Source organism: Argiope bruennichi, chromosome 8 (assembly GCF_947563725.1).
Source record: "Argiope bruennichi chromosome 8, qqArgBrue1.1, whole genome shotgun sequence".
NCBI lineage: Eukaryota > Metazoa > Arthropoda > Arachnida > Araneae > Araneidae > Argiope > Argiope bruennichi.
In genome coordinates this window covers 30,714,362-30,735,871 of record NC_079158.1, presented here as the reverse complement: position 1 = coordinate 30,735,871, position 21,510 = coordinate 30,714,362, and the positions used below count along the sequence as shown (strand labels likewise).

Sequence of the window (21,510 nt, the reverse complement as noted above, 5' to 3'; positions counted from 1 at the left end):
TTTTTATTATATATTTGTTGTCCAAATTTTTTTAGGAATTAAATCTAAAAATATTTCTTATCATAATATGGAATTAATAATTATGATAATTTTTAAAAAACAAGTAATATATTTTGCAAATATCCTTTGAATGCTAAAGAATATGAAGGGAGATTACACATTTCTCAATACATTATAGAATTTGATTGGTTAAGCACAAGGAAAAAGAATATGTCCAAAGAGTTATCCAAATTTTTATACATATTCAGTAATAAGATTTCCATGAATACTTTAAAGAAGAAAGCTGACTTTCCTCAATCAAGAAGTAATTTTTGAACTATGATTGCTAATTCTCATGCCTTATATTTATTCAAATCTATTAGTAGGAAAGATGACATTTTTATAGCTTGATACAAAAATAAAACGTCAAACACTGTAAATAAAATATTTCAGTAATAATGAGTTTTCATTTCTTTAAACACCAGTAGGAAAAATCCCCTATATTTAAATCTGAAATTATTGAATTTGAATTTTTCAAGTTAAATAAATTATGAGATGTTGGTATAACGCTACTTGAAAATATGACATAAAATCTTGTTATTTAATAAATGGCTAATGCTTATGCATTTCAAAAATTTGTAAACTTGAAAATTTTTATCAAGTAATCAAAATGATGAAAAAAAATCATATTAACTATTGGCATTCATTTCAGATAAATTGAACAGAAATAAGACAGCTCTACAGCAAGAACACATTAGCATTAGTTTAATTCAAAGTGGGTTTTTTAAACCTTGTGTATCCTATATAAAAATGAGTCAAATCAGTACTAGTTTTTCTATTTAGCAGCCTTAACCAGTTTTCTCTATCTCAGCATATGGCTTGTTTTCTACTTCCAAGTTATACCAAATTTACTATTTTGTATAAAGAAACTCGTAATGTATTTTCTTAATTTGCTAGCAAAGTCGATAGTATTGATATTAATAGTGGATAATACTTTAAAATTATTTGTCATGATTTTATAAGTAAAATTTTACAGAAAAGTGTTTTTTTTTTTTTTATAAATAAGGCTTGAAAGATAGAAGTGATTTTTAATAGTATTTTGTATGCTTAAAAAATGATAAATTTATATCATAGTATTTATTTATCTAAGGTCAAAGAAAATTTGCTACTATGAGAAGTAAAGGGAAGAAATATATTACAGATCAAATTAATCCTTTATATGATTTGAATTTAAAACTGTGTAGATATAAATTATATAAATGAGATATATTCATTTTTTTTTCATGTAAGTTGGTTATTATATCAATTTTAAGTATATGTTCTTTTAAATGGATAACATGAGTCCCACATTTTTGTACTTTGTAGGTCCTAATGACAGAGATGATGTGTGCCAGACTTGTGGACTTGGTGACATGTTTTGTGCTGGTCATTCAGGTCATATAAGTCTTCCAGTTACAGTGTACAATCCATTTTTCTTCCATTATTTGTATCAGGTAAATTTGTATAGTCAATCTAATTCTGTTTGTATATATAATCTAATATTGTGCAGATCCTTCATTTAATCATTTTATTTAAATCGAAACTAGTATTTATACAGTACAATTTCTTTATTAAAGGTTTAAGAACTTTTGAGTTTTAAATTTCATTCTTCTATATTTTATTTTTAAAAAAATGTCAGAGTTTATATTTGCAGCATATCTTTTCAATCAACTTTTGAACTGATATGTAAACTTGGGTACAAATTTTATGAATTTATACTTCTGGTTTTCTGCACACACACGCTATTAGCACTAAATGATTCGTGAAATTTTTATGATATCATCACGATATTTATTATCCAGCATTCAGAATTTTGAACAACAGATATCATATAATATCTTGTACTAATAATATATATATATATATATACATTTCTTTCTGTATAAAGAATAGTTTATTTTGCAAATAAGCATTAATGTTCTAACAATCAGTGTTTGATTTTTGTTGCATAATTGAATTAAAAATGTCAGGTAAATATCTAGCTTTTTTTTTTATTGCAAAGATTTTTGCTTGGCTCTAAAAATAGTATAAATATATCTTCATTAAGGTTTTTCTTTATTTTTTTAAATGTATTTTTAAGTAACCAGTTGATTTCATGTTTATTTTAATCAAAAAAAAAATTAATCAAGGAACATTTTATTTTAATATTTTCATATAGATTTGAAAAGTATATCCTAAAAAAACCTCAATACTTATAGAGTTAGAATGAAAATATATTGAAAATTAGAGATTTTAACTCTGCATAGTGCAGAATAATTTTAACTAGATTTATATAATAGATTCAAATGCAAAATCTTGCTGAATTAGCATTTGATTTATATAACATATTTAAATAGATTGTTCTTGTGAATAATAATTTGAAGCTTTTCATTAATGCTTTTCAGTTTAACATTTCTGTAGAAAAGTAAGACTAATTTTTTTTTCTTGTTATTTGCTATAAGATTTCCTTTTTGAAGTTCTTCAAGTGATTTATTAAATTGGTCGAATAATTTAAAATATGGAGAATAAGCTTTTAAGGTGTAGAAATTGCATTATCTTGGCATATCATTTATTTCTAGATATCTTAATATTTTATTTGTAAAATTTTATGAAAATAGAAGGATATCTATTATTTTTATATGGACATGGAATTTTAAAAAGCCAGTTAAGCTGCTTGGATGAAAATTCAGAAGATTTTACTTATTCAGAACTTTTTTTTTACCCATTATTCAGATTTGTTTCTGAATTTTAATATGATTACTGTTTAATATGTCTCTTTGAATTTTGTTTTACAATTCAGTCTGAGAAATGATAATTTTTTCAGCTTTTGAGGGGAACCTGTTTTTCTTGTAACAAACTCTTGGCTCCTCCTGTTGCATTGCATTTGACTCTGTTCCAGCTGCAGAGTTTGGATTATGGACTAGTAAGCACTGTTCAAGATCTTCAAGAAGTTGTATCAGAAGATTTAAGCACTGTGTCATCAGATGTTCAAGTCATAATTTCAAAACTGGAAAAGAAGTTTAATGATGCTGTGAATAGTATGTAATTTTATAAGTTTGAATCTCATGGTTTTTGTTGTTTTATTTGGTTTATGTTTGTTTGATTTGTTCAGGGGGAGGGGGGATAAAAGAAAGAACGAATGCTTATTTCAGGCTATATTTTTGAAGCTAGTTATTTAAAATTATATCTAAAATTAATATGTATATATTTGTTCAGAAAGATAAATTATTTTTCACAGTTAAAATTGAGATCTTAAGAGAAGAATTTGCTTTCTCACTTTTTGTATTATTTGATTTAAAAATAATTTTAGGCCACAAAGAAGTTATTGTCTACCTGCCCTGATAATAATAATAATAATCAGTCTGTCCATTAAACATTTTTAGTTCAAAAGAACAAGGGAATGGATAATAAAACCTACAAGCTTCTGCGAGACTCTGTTAGGTTAGGGAAATTCTACAAGTGTAGTATTTGCACTGTCTGTGAAAAGAGGGAAACAATATTCTTTATCTTTGTCATGGAAAAAAAATCCATATTTTATGTTAATATATGTATTCAAATATTTCCATGTATGTATGAAACTAATGTATTACCCCTCGTGTTGTTTTAACATTGCCGAATCTTCAATTCTCTTTATACATATTCAATGCAACAATATGATTAATTTCCTTATATAATTGTTTTGTCATATGGGCCATTTTCAAAATTCGGTGCCATTTGTTGTCCATGTGAAACACATTTTTTTTACAAGATGTTATAAAGTTTAAATGATTTTTCTTTTTACCATGCTTTTTATCAGGCAATTTCCAGTGGATAAACGATAAAATTAAAATAATTCATCTGATTTTTTTTTTTTTTTTCTAATAAAGAAGTTGAGAGGAAACAAATATTCAGCTGTCCAAATCATAAAACTCAATGTTTTTTGCTGCATTACTTTCCAAAAATTAAAATTTTTATTCTGACATATTTTTTATTGTGAAATATACTTTTAATTATGTTATAAAGAAGGTTTTAATAACCTTTTAAGAAGAATAGATGATTTTTACCAATTAAACACAGCTGTCCAGACATTAAGTCATGTCTGTTACCATACAATATTTTCAACATTTTAAGCAACAAGATTGAAATTTTGAAATGACAACACTTGTATACCAGTGAAACATGTTCTAATAAAGAAATGCAAGCAGCCATCTTGAATGTTTGATGTTTGATTGAAGAAGCTGAAGCCTTTTTGTGTTAAGTATTTTTATTGCATGTCATGTCTGTTACCTTAATATTTTGTATAAAATATATTTATTTATTAATTTATTCAACTGATTAATTTAGATTTTTAGGTTTTTAATTTTAATTAAAATTTATTTTCATGTTTTTATGGAATTATTTAGTTTCCTTAATTTTTGTACTTTGAAATGTCATGTCTGTTACTCTATATAGTAACAGACATGACAATCTTGGTAACAGACTTGACATGTTTCAAGATTTGAAATATGGTTCAATTTTTGGGTTTGTTTTGTTTAAATTTTAGTTGATATTCTAGGAAGAATTTTTTAAGGGGGGGGGGGAAGGGAATAAATGTAAGTTCTTACTTTTTAAAAGCTCATATTTGTTACAGTTTTCATTTTTTCTTTTATCTTCATTGTTTTTTTATTATCACATTGTATTTACTGAATTGATTAATGTTTGCAATGTTATCAAATCATTTGCTTTATTAAACTTTATTTCTGAAAATTACGTGTGCAAACATGCTACAGAAGTGCAGGCATTTCATTTCGGAGGATCGAGAAAGCAGGCAAATCTGCATACTGACGTTTTATATCTAAGAAACCAGCATGAACCAATTTCGTTCTGCACAATTTCCGAATGTTACCTCCATGGTCCTGCAGCAATTTGGGCTCACCTTCAGCCAATATTCAACGAGCTTAAGAGAATTTCCCCCGAAGTTGAAATTATCCACTTTTTTTCTGATGGCCCTACCATGCAATATCAGCAGAAGAAAAATTTCTTCCTTTTGAATGAGTATATAGCAAATAATGGTTATAAGTATGGATCATGGTCTTTTTTTTGAGGCTGGTCACAGCAAGGATGCTGCTGATGTAATAGGGGGAGCCATTAAGAGAGCTGCTGACAAAATAGTTGCACAGGGGACAGATATACCCGATGCAAAAACTCTGTTTAATGTTTTAATAAATAAAACAAACATTTAGCTTCATTATATCTGTGAAACAGATGTAGAAATGTTTAAAAAAATAATTCCATCTGATATTCCGGTTTTAAAAGGAACGATGAGCGTACATCAAATTTTTTCTTTTGGGAACGACTCAATGTTTTTTAGGGATTTAAGCTGTTTCTGCAGACAGAAAAATGTCTGTGACTGTTTTACAGTTAAGGTATTTGCATTAAAAGAAAATGAACAAGAAAGCACAGCCATGACAATAAATAACGCAGAAAATAATTGTAAATCTTTTTCTTCTCCTTTATCCAACAATTTTCAACAAGATATTCAAGAAGGAAGCTTCGTACTTGTAAAATTGGAGGGTAAACGATCGATAAAATATTTCGTTTCAGAAATAATTGACATCCAGGACAACAATTTTACAGTTAAATATTTTTAAAAAGTCAGGAATCATGCAAAGTTCTTTTGAGAGGATGATAAAGAATATAATATTGAAGCAGAGGATATTGTAATGAAACTTCCAAATTCAAATCTAACTGGATGCTCTTTTCGCCAATTACAATATTTGATGTTTGATGTGGATCTCTCCAAATATGATGATGAATAAATAGCATTGTAACTCAAGAAAATACTAAAAAATAAAATGTGTACACATGTTCCAATTCTGTATCTGTGAATTTCAAATAATATATACATATTTGTTTTTTTATTTTATAGTAAAAAGTTATGTACTAAAAGAGAAACCTATTTTAGCTTAATTCTACCTTTCAAGCTTTACATTAAAATTTGGTTCCTGAATTTATGTCATGTCTGTTACTCAGTGTCACGTCTGTTACTTTGTGTCATGTCTGTTACCATTTCAAAATTTTCCTTAAAAAGTTTAAAGTGACATAATATTGCTACAATTAGAGTTACATATTAATTGACTCTGCCTAGTATATATAAAAAAGACAGACATTTTGCATTAATTGTTTTTTATAGTATTTTATATTAAAAAAATCCTTGTAAGAATTCTATATTAGTAACAGACGTGACAAACAAAAGTATAAAAATACCAAAAGAAATATTTTTTTATTCGAAAGTCTTTATTATATGGGTAAAATGACTCTATACTTATATTAAATATAGCTTTACATTATTGTACACTGAACTTAAATACAAAAATTACAAGAAAAATGTCCGGTAACAGACATGACAATTTTCATCATATCTGACCAAAAAAACATCAATTAAAAATATATAAAAGAAAAAAATGTATCAAAAATATTCAAGTAATATACAGAAATAATGTCTGTTTAATAATATTAAAAAAAATTTACTAATTAAAAAAATTTTTATTTTTGTCTTTTCAATTTCCAAATGGCACCGAATTTTGAAAATGACCCATATATTTGTTAACACCTGTTTATTTATAGTATTGTTTTCTACATTATAGATAGAGATACAAATATAGCAAGTACATAATATGTTGCTGAAAGTTTATTTTTCTCATCCATGCATAACATGCTTAAGAATACAAATGTTATTTTGATTTCTGATTGGGTAAATAAAATAAATCAGTTTTAATCAGATGCATCAGTGGATTAATGACTTCAACAGCATAATAAATAGCATGCTAACTTTTTTTTTTTTTTAACTTTTATATTGAAAATGTTACATTTGAACTGGAAACTGCAATAGCTTAATTTTTTCTCAACTACAAGATTTTTTCTCAACTTAAGATACAAGTATTTTACAATGAACAGTTGTAAAATGTATCTTAAATTTCAGTTGTATATGGTCACAGTTGCATTCTTTAAAGATTTCATATCAGCCAAATTAATTTTTAATTATTTGCATTAAAACTGAACTTGAATTGTACATTTCTAATTTGTTTTATTTATCTTAAGAGGCTAGTTCTACTTTTCCTTTTTTTTAATTGCATATTAATTATACTTTTGTATCAAAAATTCATATTTTGCTATATGCTTTTTTGAATCAAAGGAATGAATTGAAAGAAAAGTTAGATAAACTTTAAAGCTTTATTTAGAAACAGATATTCATCAGTATTTTTTCTATTTTATTTTAGAAAATAAATTTATGATATAATAGAAATACTTTTATTCACTCGTGATTTCTGATAACTGCATAAAAAAATTCACTCTGGGGTTTTATAAATCATTATGTTGTGTGTGTGTTTTTATTTTTTTAGTTACACTTTTTATTCTCCTTTTTATTAATTAATGCATCAATAAAAATCTTAAATTGACTTATAAACACTTTTTTTTTTATTTGTAAAAAGATAATTTTGTATTCCATTATTTTTCACTCACTTTCTGTTGTGAGTGAAATTTTGCTTAAATTTTGCACCCTTGCATATTTTCGATGACATTACACTATTTATGAGAACTCTGTTGTTAAGTACTTTTTTATTTCATTTCAGTAATACCTCCCAGTAATGAAACTGAAAATAACTAAAAAGAAATTCTGTGGTTGAGGGCAGAAATAAAGATATCTTTTAAAATATTAGTTTTATTCAAATTTCTTGATTAGAATAATTTGTATCTACATATAAAAAAATATTAATTTGTTTTCAGAAATGCATATTTTCCACCTCTTCAATACAATATGTAATTGCAACTCTAATTTTATTTTATTTACTTTTTAAACTGTTAGAAGCCAAGTCTAATGATCAGAGTCAATATCCTGTGAAAAGTGTAGTTGAATGCCGTAGAGATATCATCAAATCATTTGTTAAAGCTTACATGATGGGTGCCAAAGGACGCTGTCCTCATTGCAGGGCAGTAAAGAAAAAGATAGTCAAATATAATATGCGTTTAGTGTATAGAGACAATGCAAAAGCTGTTAGTATTGAATCTACAAGGTATGTTTCTTATTCTTTCGTATATTTTTCTTGAAAGTTATTAATAACTTGCAGGGGAAAAAAGGGGGGTGGGAACGATTTCTAATTATAATAAAATTGCTTTTAATTTCTTTAAAATAAAAGTAAAATGTGATTAATTCATAAAAAATCCGAACTCTACAAATTATGCTATGCTTCTTATGTATCCCTTTTAATGTATGTTTTAGATATGATCAAATATATGAATATTTGGGAAATTTTCTCTCTTACCTCAAGACTTTAAATGTTGAATTTACTCAGTGAACTGCAAGAATAAAATTTGTTTTTAGGATCTAATAATTTAAAAGGAGATAATTAAAAGCTGATTTATTACGGTGTAATTCTTTATCGGGTTAATTAATGATAGGTGCGAAAAGCACTGGAATAAAGAAAACTGTGAGAAACTTTAATTGTTGGAGTGGCAAAATGGAATTTCACTTATTTTGCATCATCTTGAATGAGGTAGCTAAATGGCCAAAGTTCTTGACTAGGGAACAATAGATTGTGAATTTAAACTTGTGGAATGTGTTTAGGTAAAATTTTGATCCTAGTATAAGGGAAAGAAGAAATAAAATCTTTCAACGTTCAACAAAGTGTGATTCACTTTCCAAGTACATGTTAAATAAAATGTTGACTTTAAGGAATTACAGTTGTCTTGTTTAAATGTATATTTTCATTTTTTTGCAAGTGAAACATTACAATATTAAAGTTGTGAAGATTATTGATGCTAAGATCGAAAAATACTAAATTTGTATCTAATTAATATTTTACCAAGAAGAATTCAATGAATTCTTAAGCTATTGAAATCTAATTAATCATCAAAAATACTCAATAGAAATTTTCATACCATTTTCTTCTAATTTTAATATCAATGATTTTGCTAGAAACATTGGAAAAAAATTCATATCTTCTTTGATGAAAAATAAATTATAGTAAACTATATATTTAAAAAAAAAAGAAAGCAAAATGGGCATCAAATGTTGAAATTGAAGGCTGTTCTCTGGGTGGAATAAAAAATGTGTAGAATTCGAGAAAATGTCATTATTGCCCCCCCCCCTTCAGTCATAGGCAGCTTCACAAAAGTAAATGGCACCTTTGAAATCTATTGCTGCCCCTTCCTTTGTATCATTAGAGGCTCATTGCAGTTGTAAAATTTCTTATGCTTTCTTCTGTTTTGTTGAAAATTTCATTACTCTGATTATTTCATGAATTGCATAGAAAGTTGAAAATGCTTATCAATAATAGCACAAATCATTTGCCTAAAAATACATTAATAATTTAATGGCAATGCTCTATTAGAAGTAAAAGAAATCTGCTATGAGAATGTAATAAATTGAAAGGGGAAAAAAATTATCTTTTCAGTGGCGTAATGGCAGCTGAACCCAATCTACCAAATGAAATAGTCAATAAAGAATTGATGCCTGAAGAAGCAAGGAAACATCTTCTTCTATTATGGGAGAATGATCAAGTTTTCCTCAGTCACTTTTTTAAAACCTTAGGACAGAAACATTCAGCTGGCTCTTGTCCTGTTGACATGTTTTTTATGGATACCATATTAGTTCCACCTTCAAGATTTCGCAGAGTAAGGTCTCCTTTTCCCTTTTTCTTAATTTATGTATCTTGTGTATAGATTTTATGTAAATATGTTATTTATATCCATAGTGATGACTAAAGAATATCTTAACTTTCAAAGGAAATTTTCACAAAGTTAAAAAAAAAAAAAAAGTTGTGGCCTTGGTTGATCAATCATGTCAAGAAATATTATAAAATTATACTCTTAATTTCTAAGATTTGCAGTATAATCATCTAAAAAAACTTGAATAATATACTTGTTACAGAAACTCTCCCATATTCTTTGTTACCTGACTGAGATGTTATGCAAAAGCACTACATGATGTGAAAAGCAATGGCCTTCTTAATGTTCACCAAACAGTTAATAGAGGAATTAGCAATATTCCTAATGGTCTTGAATAATAATTTTAATATTTTTTTGTAAAATCTGTCTTTAGAACTATTTAAGTTTGTTCAATAATGTATGTTTTGCATATATATATATATATATATATATATATATATATATATATATATATATATATATATATATATATATATATATATATATATATATATATATATATATTGGTCCATGAGTTTTACATAATTATTCCTTGAATAAATTTTTTTTATGTTTTTTGTAACTTAGCTTAATGTTATGAAAGGTAGAAAATATGCCGATCAGCAAACATTGATATTCAATGAAGTTTTAAAGGATTGCATCCTTTTGAAGATAGTGATAAAGAAAATTCTTAAAAAGGAACTTAGTGCTAGTGAAGAAGTAAGTTATTGTAAATATCAAACATGTCTTATTTATTCAAAAGTTTAGATATGTAAATTACTTATAATTTATCTTTTTATATTATTTTAGGAACGTGTGAACAAATGCCAGGGTAAAACTGTCAGTGAGAAATACAGCTATGCTTATCAACTGTTACAAAGGCATGTTACTGAAATATTTGATAGTGATGTCAATAAAGATAAAAATAAAACTTCCAAAGGAATCAAACAGGTAAATATAAACATTGTCTATTATAAGTATATTGCATTTCATTTTACGTAATAATGCAAGATTATTTTTATTCTCTGCCCAATATGAAAAATAAACTATTTTGTAAAATTTATACAGTAAGTTTATATATTTCTCAAATTAAATATAATTTGAGCTCAAATGCTAGTATGAGGGATACTAATTATTATCCTAAATTTTGTGTTAGACCAACCTCTTTTGTTTTTCTTTCTTGAAAGTATAAATTTTAGGGAATTTTAAGTACATTTACTGTTAAGATGCTTTTAATATATATAATACAATATTTATCACTATTGTTTTTAATGAATGTTGTTATACTTACAGCAAACCTTTCTTGGGCAATTTCTTTGACTTACCCTACTCAGCAGAATTAAATGCAAAATAGTTTGAAATAAAGACTTTGTTTTTTTTAGCCAAATGTATTTTATGATATAAAACAAAAGAAACTGCTTAAAAGAATGTTTATAAATAAATTGAAATTGCAATTTTGAAATATGATGGTTTTATTTCATTTTATAAACTGATTGAAAGAAGGATTTCAATTAAACTTTATTGTATCAGGTGTTTTATGTTAATCTTCTAAATATTGTACCAAATGTAGCCCTTACATTTAACCTTCTTAAATTTTATAATCTTAAAATTAAATGACTCTTAAATGCCATAATTTGATTAAAAAGTTATATGTACTCCATAAGTATTCTGAATTTTCTATTAACTCTTAGTTCAATCAATACAATGCATTTTTAAATTACAAGGTATCTTATTCTGTGGTAGATGAAACAAAATAGTTAGGGAGTTATAAGTGGTAAATAATCATCAGAATTACTAAAAGAAATTTTCATTCTTAATGTTAGTATTTCTTTAATAATGAGTGGATTATGTTTATTATTACAATTTTATTTTCGGTGTAAACTACCAAAAAATTCTTCTTGATAATTAAGAATTTCAGGCCAATTTCAGCATTATACAATAATAAAAATATTTCCTGAATGTATATATGCATGCATTCTTTCACTTTCTCTTACTAATCAATATTTTTTTACTTATATGAATTTATAATGTCTGAAATTATCAGTATTATGAAATGTTCTTATAAATTAGCTGAATTATGTTCAAAATCTTTTTACATTTTTTTAATATTTTTAATTTTGTTTCAATATAATAATTTCTTATAGGTGGAATTTTGGTTATTAAAATTCCACCTATAAGACATGAAAGATATAAGACATGAAAATTAATAAATAAGAGTGTACAAAATAGCTATTTATTGCAAAAATTATACTCTGAGTGCTTAGAATACTTTCTAATTTTTTATATTTTTAATCATTAATGATTTCTTTCTTATCTGTTCAGCCTTTTATGATTTACTATTTCTGTGGATAGATTCAGCATGTATTTGACAGATTTTTAGTAATTGTAAATGGAAATTTTTTGTCATCACTTGTGACATTTGAGGGAGGTTTTAGTTTCATTTGGAAGATTCTGAGGTCTCTTTTAAAAAAATGACAAAAAAAAAATTGGTGTTTTTGCAAATAATAATGACATATCTTTTTAGATTCTTGAAAAGAAGGAAGGTCTTTTTCGCATGAATATGATGGGGAAACGTGTAAATTATGCTGCAAGATCTGTAATTTCCCCTGATCCTTATATCATGGTTGATGAAATAGGCATTCCTTTGGTTTTTGCAAAAAAATTAACATTTCCAGAACCTGTTACTTACCAAAATGTGGAAAATTTACGACGGGCTGTAATGAATGGCCCTAATGTTCATCCTGGGTATGTTAATATATTATATATCCTGTTAAACATTATATTTTATTAATGTATAATTAATGTTCTCTAGAGCTATATGGAACAATTCCTTTTAAACAGATAATGTAATTAAGTCACATTTTTTTTAAATATTTTGAATTTTTAAAAATGCCTTTGCACTATAATGCTAAATTTATTTCCACAGTTTAGGAAACACCCCTCTCCCCCATTAATATACTTGTTTATTTCGATAATTTTCTTCTATAAAAGAGTTGCATATTGAAATAAATTACTTTTATTTAATTTGTGAATGAGGGAATCAACTGTAATCAAAGTTGTCTATAAATTTTTAAATTTTGTCAAATATATTTTTAAAAATTGTTGCTTTTAGGCAAATTATGCAAATGAATCTAATCAATTTGTAATAAATGGTAATGTATATTATGTTATATCGCCATTTAGCACCAGTTTATTATTTTGTGTTGGTAGCATTTAAATTAGCAATTAAACTTAAATCACTTCATTCAAAATATATATATGTATACAATAGGAAATTGGTGCAAATTTTAAAGATTAACTAAACATTAAAGGAAAATTGCATGGAAATAGAATTTATGTTACTGAAAACCTACTATTTTAAGAGTAAGTAATTATTACTAAGTAAGCTTAATTTTTTTGATATTTTCTGTAGTTATGGCTGAGAAACATAAAATCATTTTATTTCTTTTTTGTTCTTTTGAAAAGGTTGTGTAATATTTTTTAAAGTGCAATTAATCCTTTTAGATGTGAAGGAACAAGTGCACAAACTTCATATGAATCTATCAAGAAGTTAAGAATTTTATTAAGTTCAAACAACCAGATAGTCAGTTTTATATTTATGTAATTTGCAAAATATTGGCATTTTATATATTACATTTTGTAATGATTTTTTAAAACTAATTTAGACATATAATTATTAATGCCTCGGCAGGGAAGAATTTTGCTGTTATGTAATATATTTTTAAAATTAACTTTTAAAATATATATATATATATATATATATATATATATATATATATATATATATATATATATATTCATTTATTCAGTTTTTTAATTATTTTTCTTTTTAGTGCTTCTTTTGTTGAGATGGAAGATGGTCGAAAAATAAAGTTGACAGCTGACAGTGCAGAAAAAAGACAGGCCCTAGCAAATATGTTGCTTACTCCTCAAAATTCAGCTATTAAAAAAATTGGAGGAGTGAAAGTTGTGCACAGACATATTAAGAATGGTGATATGGTTTTACTAAACCGTCAACCAACTTTGCACAGACCTAGTATGATGGCTCATAAGGTAAATATTAGGAATACTTTTATATTAGGTATATTAATTTCTGGTATGGAATTTGGTAAATGTGTTGTGTGGAAGGAGGTTGAAATTATTAGCTATTATTAAATTTTGTGAAATAACTTTTTTTCAAAATTCTTTACTTTAATGTTGTTTCAAGCAGTGTCTTTTAAAAATTTAGAATTTGTAAAAATTTTAATTTAAACAGTTTTTAAACCTATTTCAAAGAACCTTCTTTCTTCCTTTGGAATTCAAATCAAATATCAACAAGTAGTAAATTGTGAAAGGGCAACTAAAAAAGTATATTTATGTTTTGTAGTATTTTAAGAGCATTAAATTAAAATTAATAAAAACCATAATAAAAGATAAATTATGAAAGTAGAAAAAAATGTATGACATTTAACTGAGAATACAAATGTGTATTTTGACCAATAGAGATTTAGATTGAGCTTCATTGTCAAAAGTACTGTGATAGTTGAATACTTTTTTTTTTCTGATATATTTTATAATGTGACAGCAGTGAGAACTATGGACAGATTTCATGCACATCCTAGTCTAAACATCTGTATGCTTTGTCCTTTCATATTAAAATGATGTTGAGCATAACTCACTCTGCATTTAAAATTAAACTTTTTACCATCTGTAACTTTTTTAGACACAAATTCTCTCTTTAGAATTTACTACTGAAGACACAAAATGTCTTTTAATGGTAAATTCATACCTCATCATGTAGCTGGCTTAGATAACCCATTTGAATTTTCATCCTTCTTTCATTTTTGTTGGCTTAATTTTAATACTTTCTTTTTTCCATTTGTAGGCTCGCATCCTTCCAGGAGAAAAAACTCTTCGCCTCCACTATTCCAACTGCAAATCATACAATGCTGATTTTGATGGAGATGAAATGAACTGTCATTTACCTCAATCATATCTGGGCCAAGCTGAATGTTATGGATTGGCAAGTGTAAATCATCAATATCTTGTCCCTAAAGATGGAACACCTCTTGGAGGTCTTATCCAAGATCATATCATAGCAGCTGTACTGCTTACAAAACGTGGACGTTTCTTTCCAAAGTAAATAGTTATAACATGAATTTTAGATGTGAGATTGTAAACTTATAAGAAATGTAAGATTTGTTGTATTTTATCTATTGATATGTACTCTTGCAATTGTTTTTGTAATTTTAATAAATATAGTTCTATTTTTGCTTTATCTTTATGTAACAATATTTGTTAAAAATAATTGCTATAAGTTTTCTTAACATAAAGATCAACAACTTTTGCAATAGGGAATGATTTTTATTTGTTTACATTAAAATTTTGGAATTGAATTATGTTAGAAGTTTGTTTCAATACAGTAGAAAAGAAAATATAAAATTTTATTATTTAGGCAGAATATTTTTTTGTTTTGCAATTATTTATTCATACTTTTAAAGTGAGTTTTTTCAATTTTTTTTAATGCAATACAATTTTTTTTTTTTTTTTTTTTTTTTTTTTTATGAGGAGTATTTTTGATGTTACAATTATTTGTACTGTGAAAGTAAATGTAATGCAAGTAAATAACAACTTAACAGAGAAAGCTCATAAGAAATTAAGACACATACATATACATTTTATGTCAATTGCTACCAATTCAACTTTTCATAACTATGCACATGCTTGAGTCATTATTGATTATAGAGTAGATCAGTATAATTATTCATATTGTATTTATTTTGATAGATATTGATTGGAGTTGCAAAAAAAAAAAAAAAACACCCACACCCACTTTTTTTTTAACTGTCTTATTATTTTATTCTTTTTGATAGAGATCAGTATCAACAGCTGATATTCAGTGCAATGGCTTTCTATCGAAAAAGACTAAAACTTTTACCTCCTGCTATCCTGAAACCTCGAATGCTGTGGTCTGGCAAACAAGTAATTTTTTTTCAGTATATTTCTTTTTTGTATGTTACTTTTTATTTTTTAATAATATTTTTGTTTATTTTAATTAATGGAACTAATATTTTTCTTGGAATTGAAAATAAAACCTAACATTAATATGGTTATTGACAGATAACAATATCAGAATATAATTAAATTAGTTGAGTAGGAAGAGGAAATGTGTCATATATAATATAGATGTTACGTATGATACATTTTTTACACTTTCTCTAATATTGAATAGCATAACAAATTACATATTACAAATGCAAAATCAAACCATACAAATGTTTCTGAAACTAATTTTGCATATCCACTTTTTTTATAATTGCTGATTCAATTATTTCTTCTAAATTCTAAAAGGTGAGAGTTTATTATACTGGTCATCAGGAAATTTAGAAATGATTTAAAGAAAAAACTAAATTAAATCATATAATTTTAAAATAAATTAAATCAAGAAACGGAAAGAATAAAACGTAAATCTTTAATAACTTTGATTTCAGATTTTTAACTAATATCTAATCTATTTCCAGAAATAACTTATTGTGCAGTTAAAATGTATGTATGATATAGAAAAAAAATTTAAAAAATATGACAAATTTTTGAATGCATAATTCTGAATGAATTGTGCCATTATATCCTATATAATTATTTGGATGTTTCAGTTTTCTGCCATTTGTAACTGACTGATATACATATTTGCATCCAAAAAGTCATTTTAATTTATTTAAAAAAAATTAAACTATTGTAAACAGAAGTATTATTAAAATTATTCTGTCTGGAATATGATAAAATACTCATGTCTTCAAATGTTCTTTTTCTTATTTTTGCCACACCTTGAAGGTAGTATCCACTATTATCATCAACTTGATTCCTGAAGGAAAAATTCCTCCAACTGTAGAAGGAAAAGCGAAGGTCTCCCAAAAGGTATATATTTTTTTGTGCATTCGATCGCAGGAAAAATTCATTACTAAATATAAAATGTTGGTTGCAGTTTTTGTTTAATACTTCATTTTTAACACAGCATTAAATGATTTACTTAAAATGGTAATTATCTGTGGTTTATTTTATTAATTCTGAATTAAACCTATACAGTGAAGTAATTTCATATCAAAATTTGTGAAATCTTTTAATATATGTTATTTTTAAAAAAGGCAAAAATGTGAACTCTTGCATGATTCCAAATACCTCAAGACAAAGAAAAAATCATTTGTGATTAGTAACAAAATCAAAATGAAATGCAGATGCTTCTCAAATCCATTGAAATAATGTGATCATCTTTAAGTGAAACAGTTTGAACTTAAAAGTTTGTGAGTTACTAAATTAATATTGACAAAACAGCAAATAAATGCGATTATCTGCTTCTGTTTAACATTTTTTTTTCTTTGCTATAAAATATAAATGTTTAAAATGCAGTTTAATTTCAAGGTAAACAAAAGTACAATAATTTATATAATTTGGTATGATGTTTTGATACATAAAAGATATAACCATATAAAATGCAATCATATTTAAACATATGCTACAAAACATTCATATTGATGTGGGGAAAAAAATTGTTTTAATGTTTCACTACCCATTTAGTGACTTTATTTCTAGAAAGATTTATTCAATGTCTATATTAAAACGTGTCTAAAATTTTTATGACTTGTTAAGTCTTGAGCTATTCAACTTAACATTAGTGGGAATATAACTACATGCATTTCAAGATGTTTAAAAAGAGTGTTATTACCATTTGATGTACTATTCTTATAAAATTGTAAAATCACCAGTCTTTGAAAACTTTTTGGTGGGAAAATTATTTTCTGATTTTGAGAACTTTGCTAAATGAAGACGCACCAATTTTCTGAATGTAGCTCTACATGTCTTCTTCTCAAAATTTGCTCTACTGAAATACTCATAAATTGCTTCTATTATTATTTTTAAAGAAAAATATAAGCTAGTTTCTAATGAAGCATGAGTTTAGCATCTTCATACAAACTGATAATTTAAGATAAAATACTTAGCCAATCAATTATAAAACCTTAAAATTTTATTTTAAAATATTTTATTTTTTTTATGTTATTTTCCTGGTTTTAGTTTAATTCTACATAAAGAAATTATCTGATTGAATTTCAAAGATTCTAAAAATTTATAATGCATTCTTTTGCTTACTCCTCCATTAAAAAAAAAGAAGAAAATTACCTTATATGAAGAAAAAAATTTGGGGGAAAATATTACTTTCATTATTCTATTATTATTGTAAGAGGAATTATTTGATTAACAGATTAATTGTATTACTACAGTGACTCTTTCAATTAAATAATGAGTTAATGTTTTAAATAGATATGCTTTTTTTTTTAGGTTATTGGAAATTTTAATAATTAGATTTTTTTAAATACCTTCAGTAAAAATTATATGCTGGTTTGCAAATTGGAGATTTTTTTTAATATCATTAATAAGATTTTCATTATAATTTTTAATAGTCTATTAATGTCAATGGTCAATTCATTGAACATTTTAATTCACTGACATGAACTTTTATACATTATCATTGTTCTCTCTAAGAATGGAAGAAGATGAAAGCATCTCATCTATTATGTATTTTTTACTTTAATGCAAATATTTAAATTCATATTATTATGTAACTTGAAATTGTCAAATTAATAAATTACCCATAATATTAAGATTCATAAAATGGTCTAAATAATTTTCTGTGATTTGTACAGAACTGGAGGACAAAGCCATCTTTAGAATGGTCAGCAGGTGGTGCTATAACTGGCGAGAGTATGAGTGAATCTGAAGTCATTATTAGACATGGAGAGCTATTGTGTGGCGTGATAGACAAGGCTCAAGTTGGACCAACACCATATAGTTTGATCCATATCTGCTATGAGGTAAGCTCCTTTCAGAATTGTTTTTTTTTTTTAAGCTGTATTTTTCCTAAATTAGGGATTATTTGGCTTTAAAAAAGTCGTCTTAAATTACTATAATGTCGTTATTGTTATTTTATAGAAATACTCTTTCCATCATTATTATGTATCTTTGGCTGAGCTTATTAAAAAAAAATGATTTAAATGAATTTATATATAATGCTTATAATACTGTAAACTCAGTATAATTCTTATTTCTCTTATGCCATTGTTTTTTATTTTAGATTTTTATGCAATTTAAATCTTAACTTTTTTTTCTCTCTCTTTAGAATTGACAGTATCATATAAAGGCATTTAAAATACAAGTTTTCATCTTTCCTTTTCCAGCAAATAATAACTTTTCTTAAGCATAACTTCATGTTATTATATGTTTAGTACTACAAATGTAATATTTTTTCAATAATGTCTTTGTATTTCTATTCTCAAGATTTAATAATTTGCTCTATGGTATTTGTTAAAAATATTGGACTCATTTCATTTTCATTCATTTCTTCCATTTCATTTGTTTAAATAATTTTTAATTGGAAAATATGTATTTATAAAACTAATTTTGGACAAATGAGTAAATATAAAAATTTGTATGGGTTGTTTCTGTTTGGTTTAATGACACAGAAGTAAAATCCATTCTTACTTGTAATAAAGATGAATGCATATTGTTGCTCTATAGTCTAGATTCTTTGACCTAGATCTTCCAAACATAGCACATATATACTTTGGAGAGTGAGAATGTGCATATCAGAGCAATTTTTTAGACTTAAAAATGAAGTAAAATTTTGACATTTTTCTTCGATAACTTTTGACAAATGTTATAATGCAAACATGATTTTTGCATCAGCTTAAAATTCAAAAAATTCTGTGATACCGATTTTTTTTTTTTTTTTGTCATATAATTAAAAGAAATATTTTTACTGTAGTTTCCTATAAAAATTCTAAAATACATAAAAACTAAGCAAATAATAAACGTGTCATGAGTGATAATACAAAAACATAAGAATTCTGGAAGAACAGAAAAGTTATTGATAAAAATCACCATTAATTTTGCACATGTTTTTTGTTTTTAATACAAAAAAATATTGCAAATTTATATAATTAAACTTCTGTCTTAGTACAAATCATTATTGGCAAAACAAATTTCAGGGAAGTAAGTGATATATTTATTTAAATCTGAGATGTCTGTAAATTTTATAATATTTTGAAGTTAGAAATTGGGGTAAATTATTAAAAGCCTAGCAAAATATCATTTTTTTTTTTTTTTTTTTTTTTTTTAATAAATGTTAGGTTATCTGACTGAAAATAAGACAAAAGAAAAGATGTATGAATTGTATATCTAAATAGTAGAATATAAATATATAGTGAGAATAAAATAGTATGATTGTATATCTGAGAAAAGTTGAAGTTTTAAAATATTTTGTTTGAGGAAGGATTAAATCAGTTCATGATTTATGTCTTTCTCTGCCTTTTTAATTACTTCAAAAAGTAAAAGTGTTTTTCAATGTATGAATTAAAGTTAGTTTTGATATTACTGAATTATGAATTGTCTTGTATTGAATTTTGTTATGTGTTTTAATTCTTATTTTTTTTAAAATTAATTGATTTATTTTATTTTTTAGTTATACGGAGGAGAAGTTTCGAATATGATTTTAACTGCTTTAGCTAGACTGTTTACACATTATTTGCAGTATTATTCTGGTTTTTCTCTTGGAATAGAAGATATTTATGTGAACAAAAAGGTATTGCTATGTTTTTTAAATCATTATTAATAGGGATGCTTTGGGCCTAGGTACTACAAACTAACATCCCTAATTTTTTGCTGTGTATAAAAATAATCCTTAATTTGTATAATTTTGTTTGCAATATCCACCTGCAATTTAATAGCATTCCTTTTAAGCCTTTCAGTGTTCTGGAGAAATGTGGGAAAATATGTTTCTTTCTATAAAGAAAAAAACATCTGAAATGTATCTTTATCATTGTATATGCTCATTCATTCTGCTTCACAATTTATAAAGGGTAGATGTTGTGGAAAAAGAGCAGTGCCATTTCTGCTGCTACATACACTGATGTGAAAAAGTACATTAATACCTGATTTTGTGAAGACAGGAAAATTTTGTTGAAAAAACAAAAACTGCACTAACTTCTATTCCTTAGATGTTTTCACTACTGAAAATTTAATTTTTTTTACAAGCCTAAAATGTGAACATAAATAAAGCCTGAACATAATTATATGTATTTATTTTAACCTTAAAGTCTCATATTTTTAAAAATACATATATAATTATTTAATTACTGTGAAATAAAACTTTTTAAACAAGAGTGAACAATGTAAAAAAATCTTTGAAAATAAAATAAAAAATTATTAGATTCATATATTTAAAGTAAAATATTGTATTAATTTTTTTATTGATATTCATAATTAGAAAAAAAGCAAAATTTTAGTGATGGTAAAAAGTATCACTACTCAGTATAAGATAAGTTACAGTACTTTCACAGCAATAATGTATTAGTCGTCACTATTTTTTAGTATTTTTTCCCATCATTCTATATATTTTGTAAAATGAAGTTAAATTGTCTTCCATAGGCTAATAAGAAAAGGAGACACATTTTGAGGAGTGCTGCAAAGAAGGGCTTAATTGCTACTGCTAAAGCTATTGATGTAGATGATCCAGAAAATCCAGATTTGAAAGAACTGCTTTTTAAATACAAGGAAGTTCATTGCTGTAGAGATGATTTTGGTTTGAAAATGCTGGATATGGAAATGAAAAAAGTTACTGGTGCCCTAAATAATGAAATAAATGAGTAAGATAGTTCCTTCAAAGCTAATAGCTGTTTGATTTTCTTTAAGCTGCATTACAATAAGACCAAAGCATTATGGAAACTTTTTAAAAATTACTTCAAATTTCTCAATATGATGTATGTACCAGTAGGATAGTGTATTATTTTTATTAGACATTATTTTTGTTGGTAACATTTT

General features: G+C 25.5%; 1 protein-coding gene across 1 annotated transcript in view; it reads left to right on the top strand.

Annotated features, from left to right (window-relative positions):
- LOC129980942 (DNA-directed RNA polymerase I subunit RPA1-like) overlaps positions 1-21,510 on the top strand; it is a 47,096-nt gene that overhangs the window by 3,352 nt on the left and 22,234 nt on the right. Inside the window, exons 3-16 of the mRNA XM_056091449.1 lie at positions 1,345-1,472; positions 2,822-3,035; positions 7,823-8,030; positions 9,411-9,630; positions 10,252-10,383; positions 10,474-10,614; positions 12,188-12,408; positions 13,497-13,716; positions 14,528-14,781; positions 15,516-15,624; positions 16,474-16,557; positions 18,339-18,506; positions 20,153-20,272; positions 21,118-21,335. Coding sequence (XP_055947424.1) covers positions 1,345-1,472; positions 2,822-3,035; positions 7,823-8,030; positions 9,411-9,630; positions 10,252-10,383; positions 10,474-10,614; positions 12,188-12,408; positions 13,497-13,716; positions 14,528-14,781; positions 15,516-15,624; positions 16,474-16,557; positions 18,339-18,506; positions 20,153-20,272; positions 21,118-21,335 — 2,437 coding nt within the window. The remainder of the gene's footprint in view (positions 1-1,344; positions 1,473-2,821; positions 3,036-7,822; positions 8,031-9,410; positions 9,631-10,251; positions 10,384-10,473; positions 10,615-12,187; positions 12,409-13,496; positions 13,717-14,527; positions 14,782-15,515; positions 15,625-16,473; positions 16,558-18,338; positions 18,507-20,152; positions 20,273-21,117; positions 21,336-21,510) is intronic.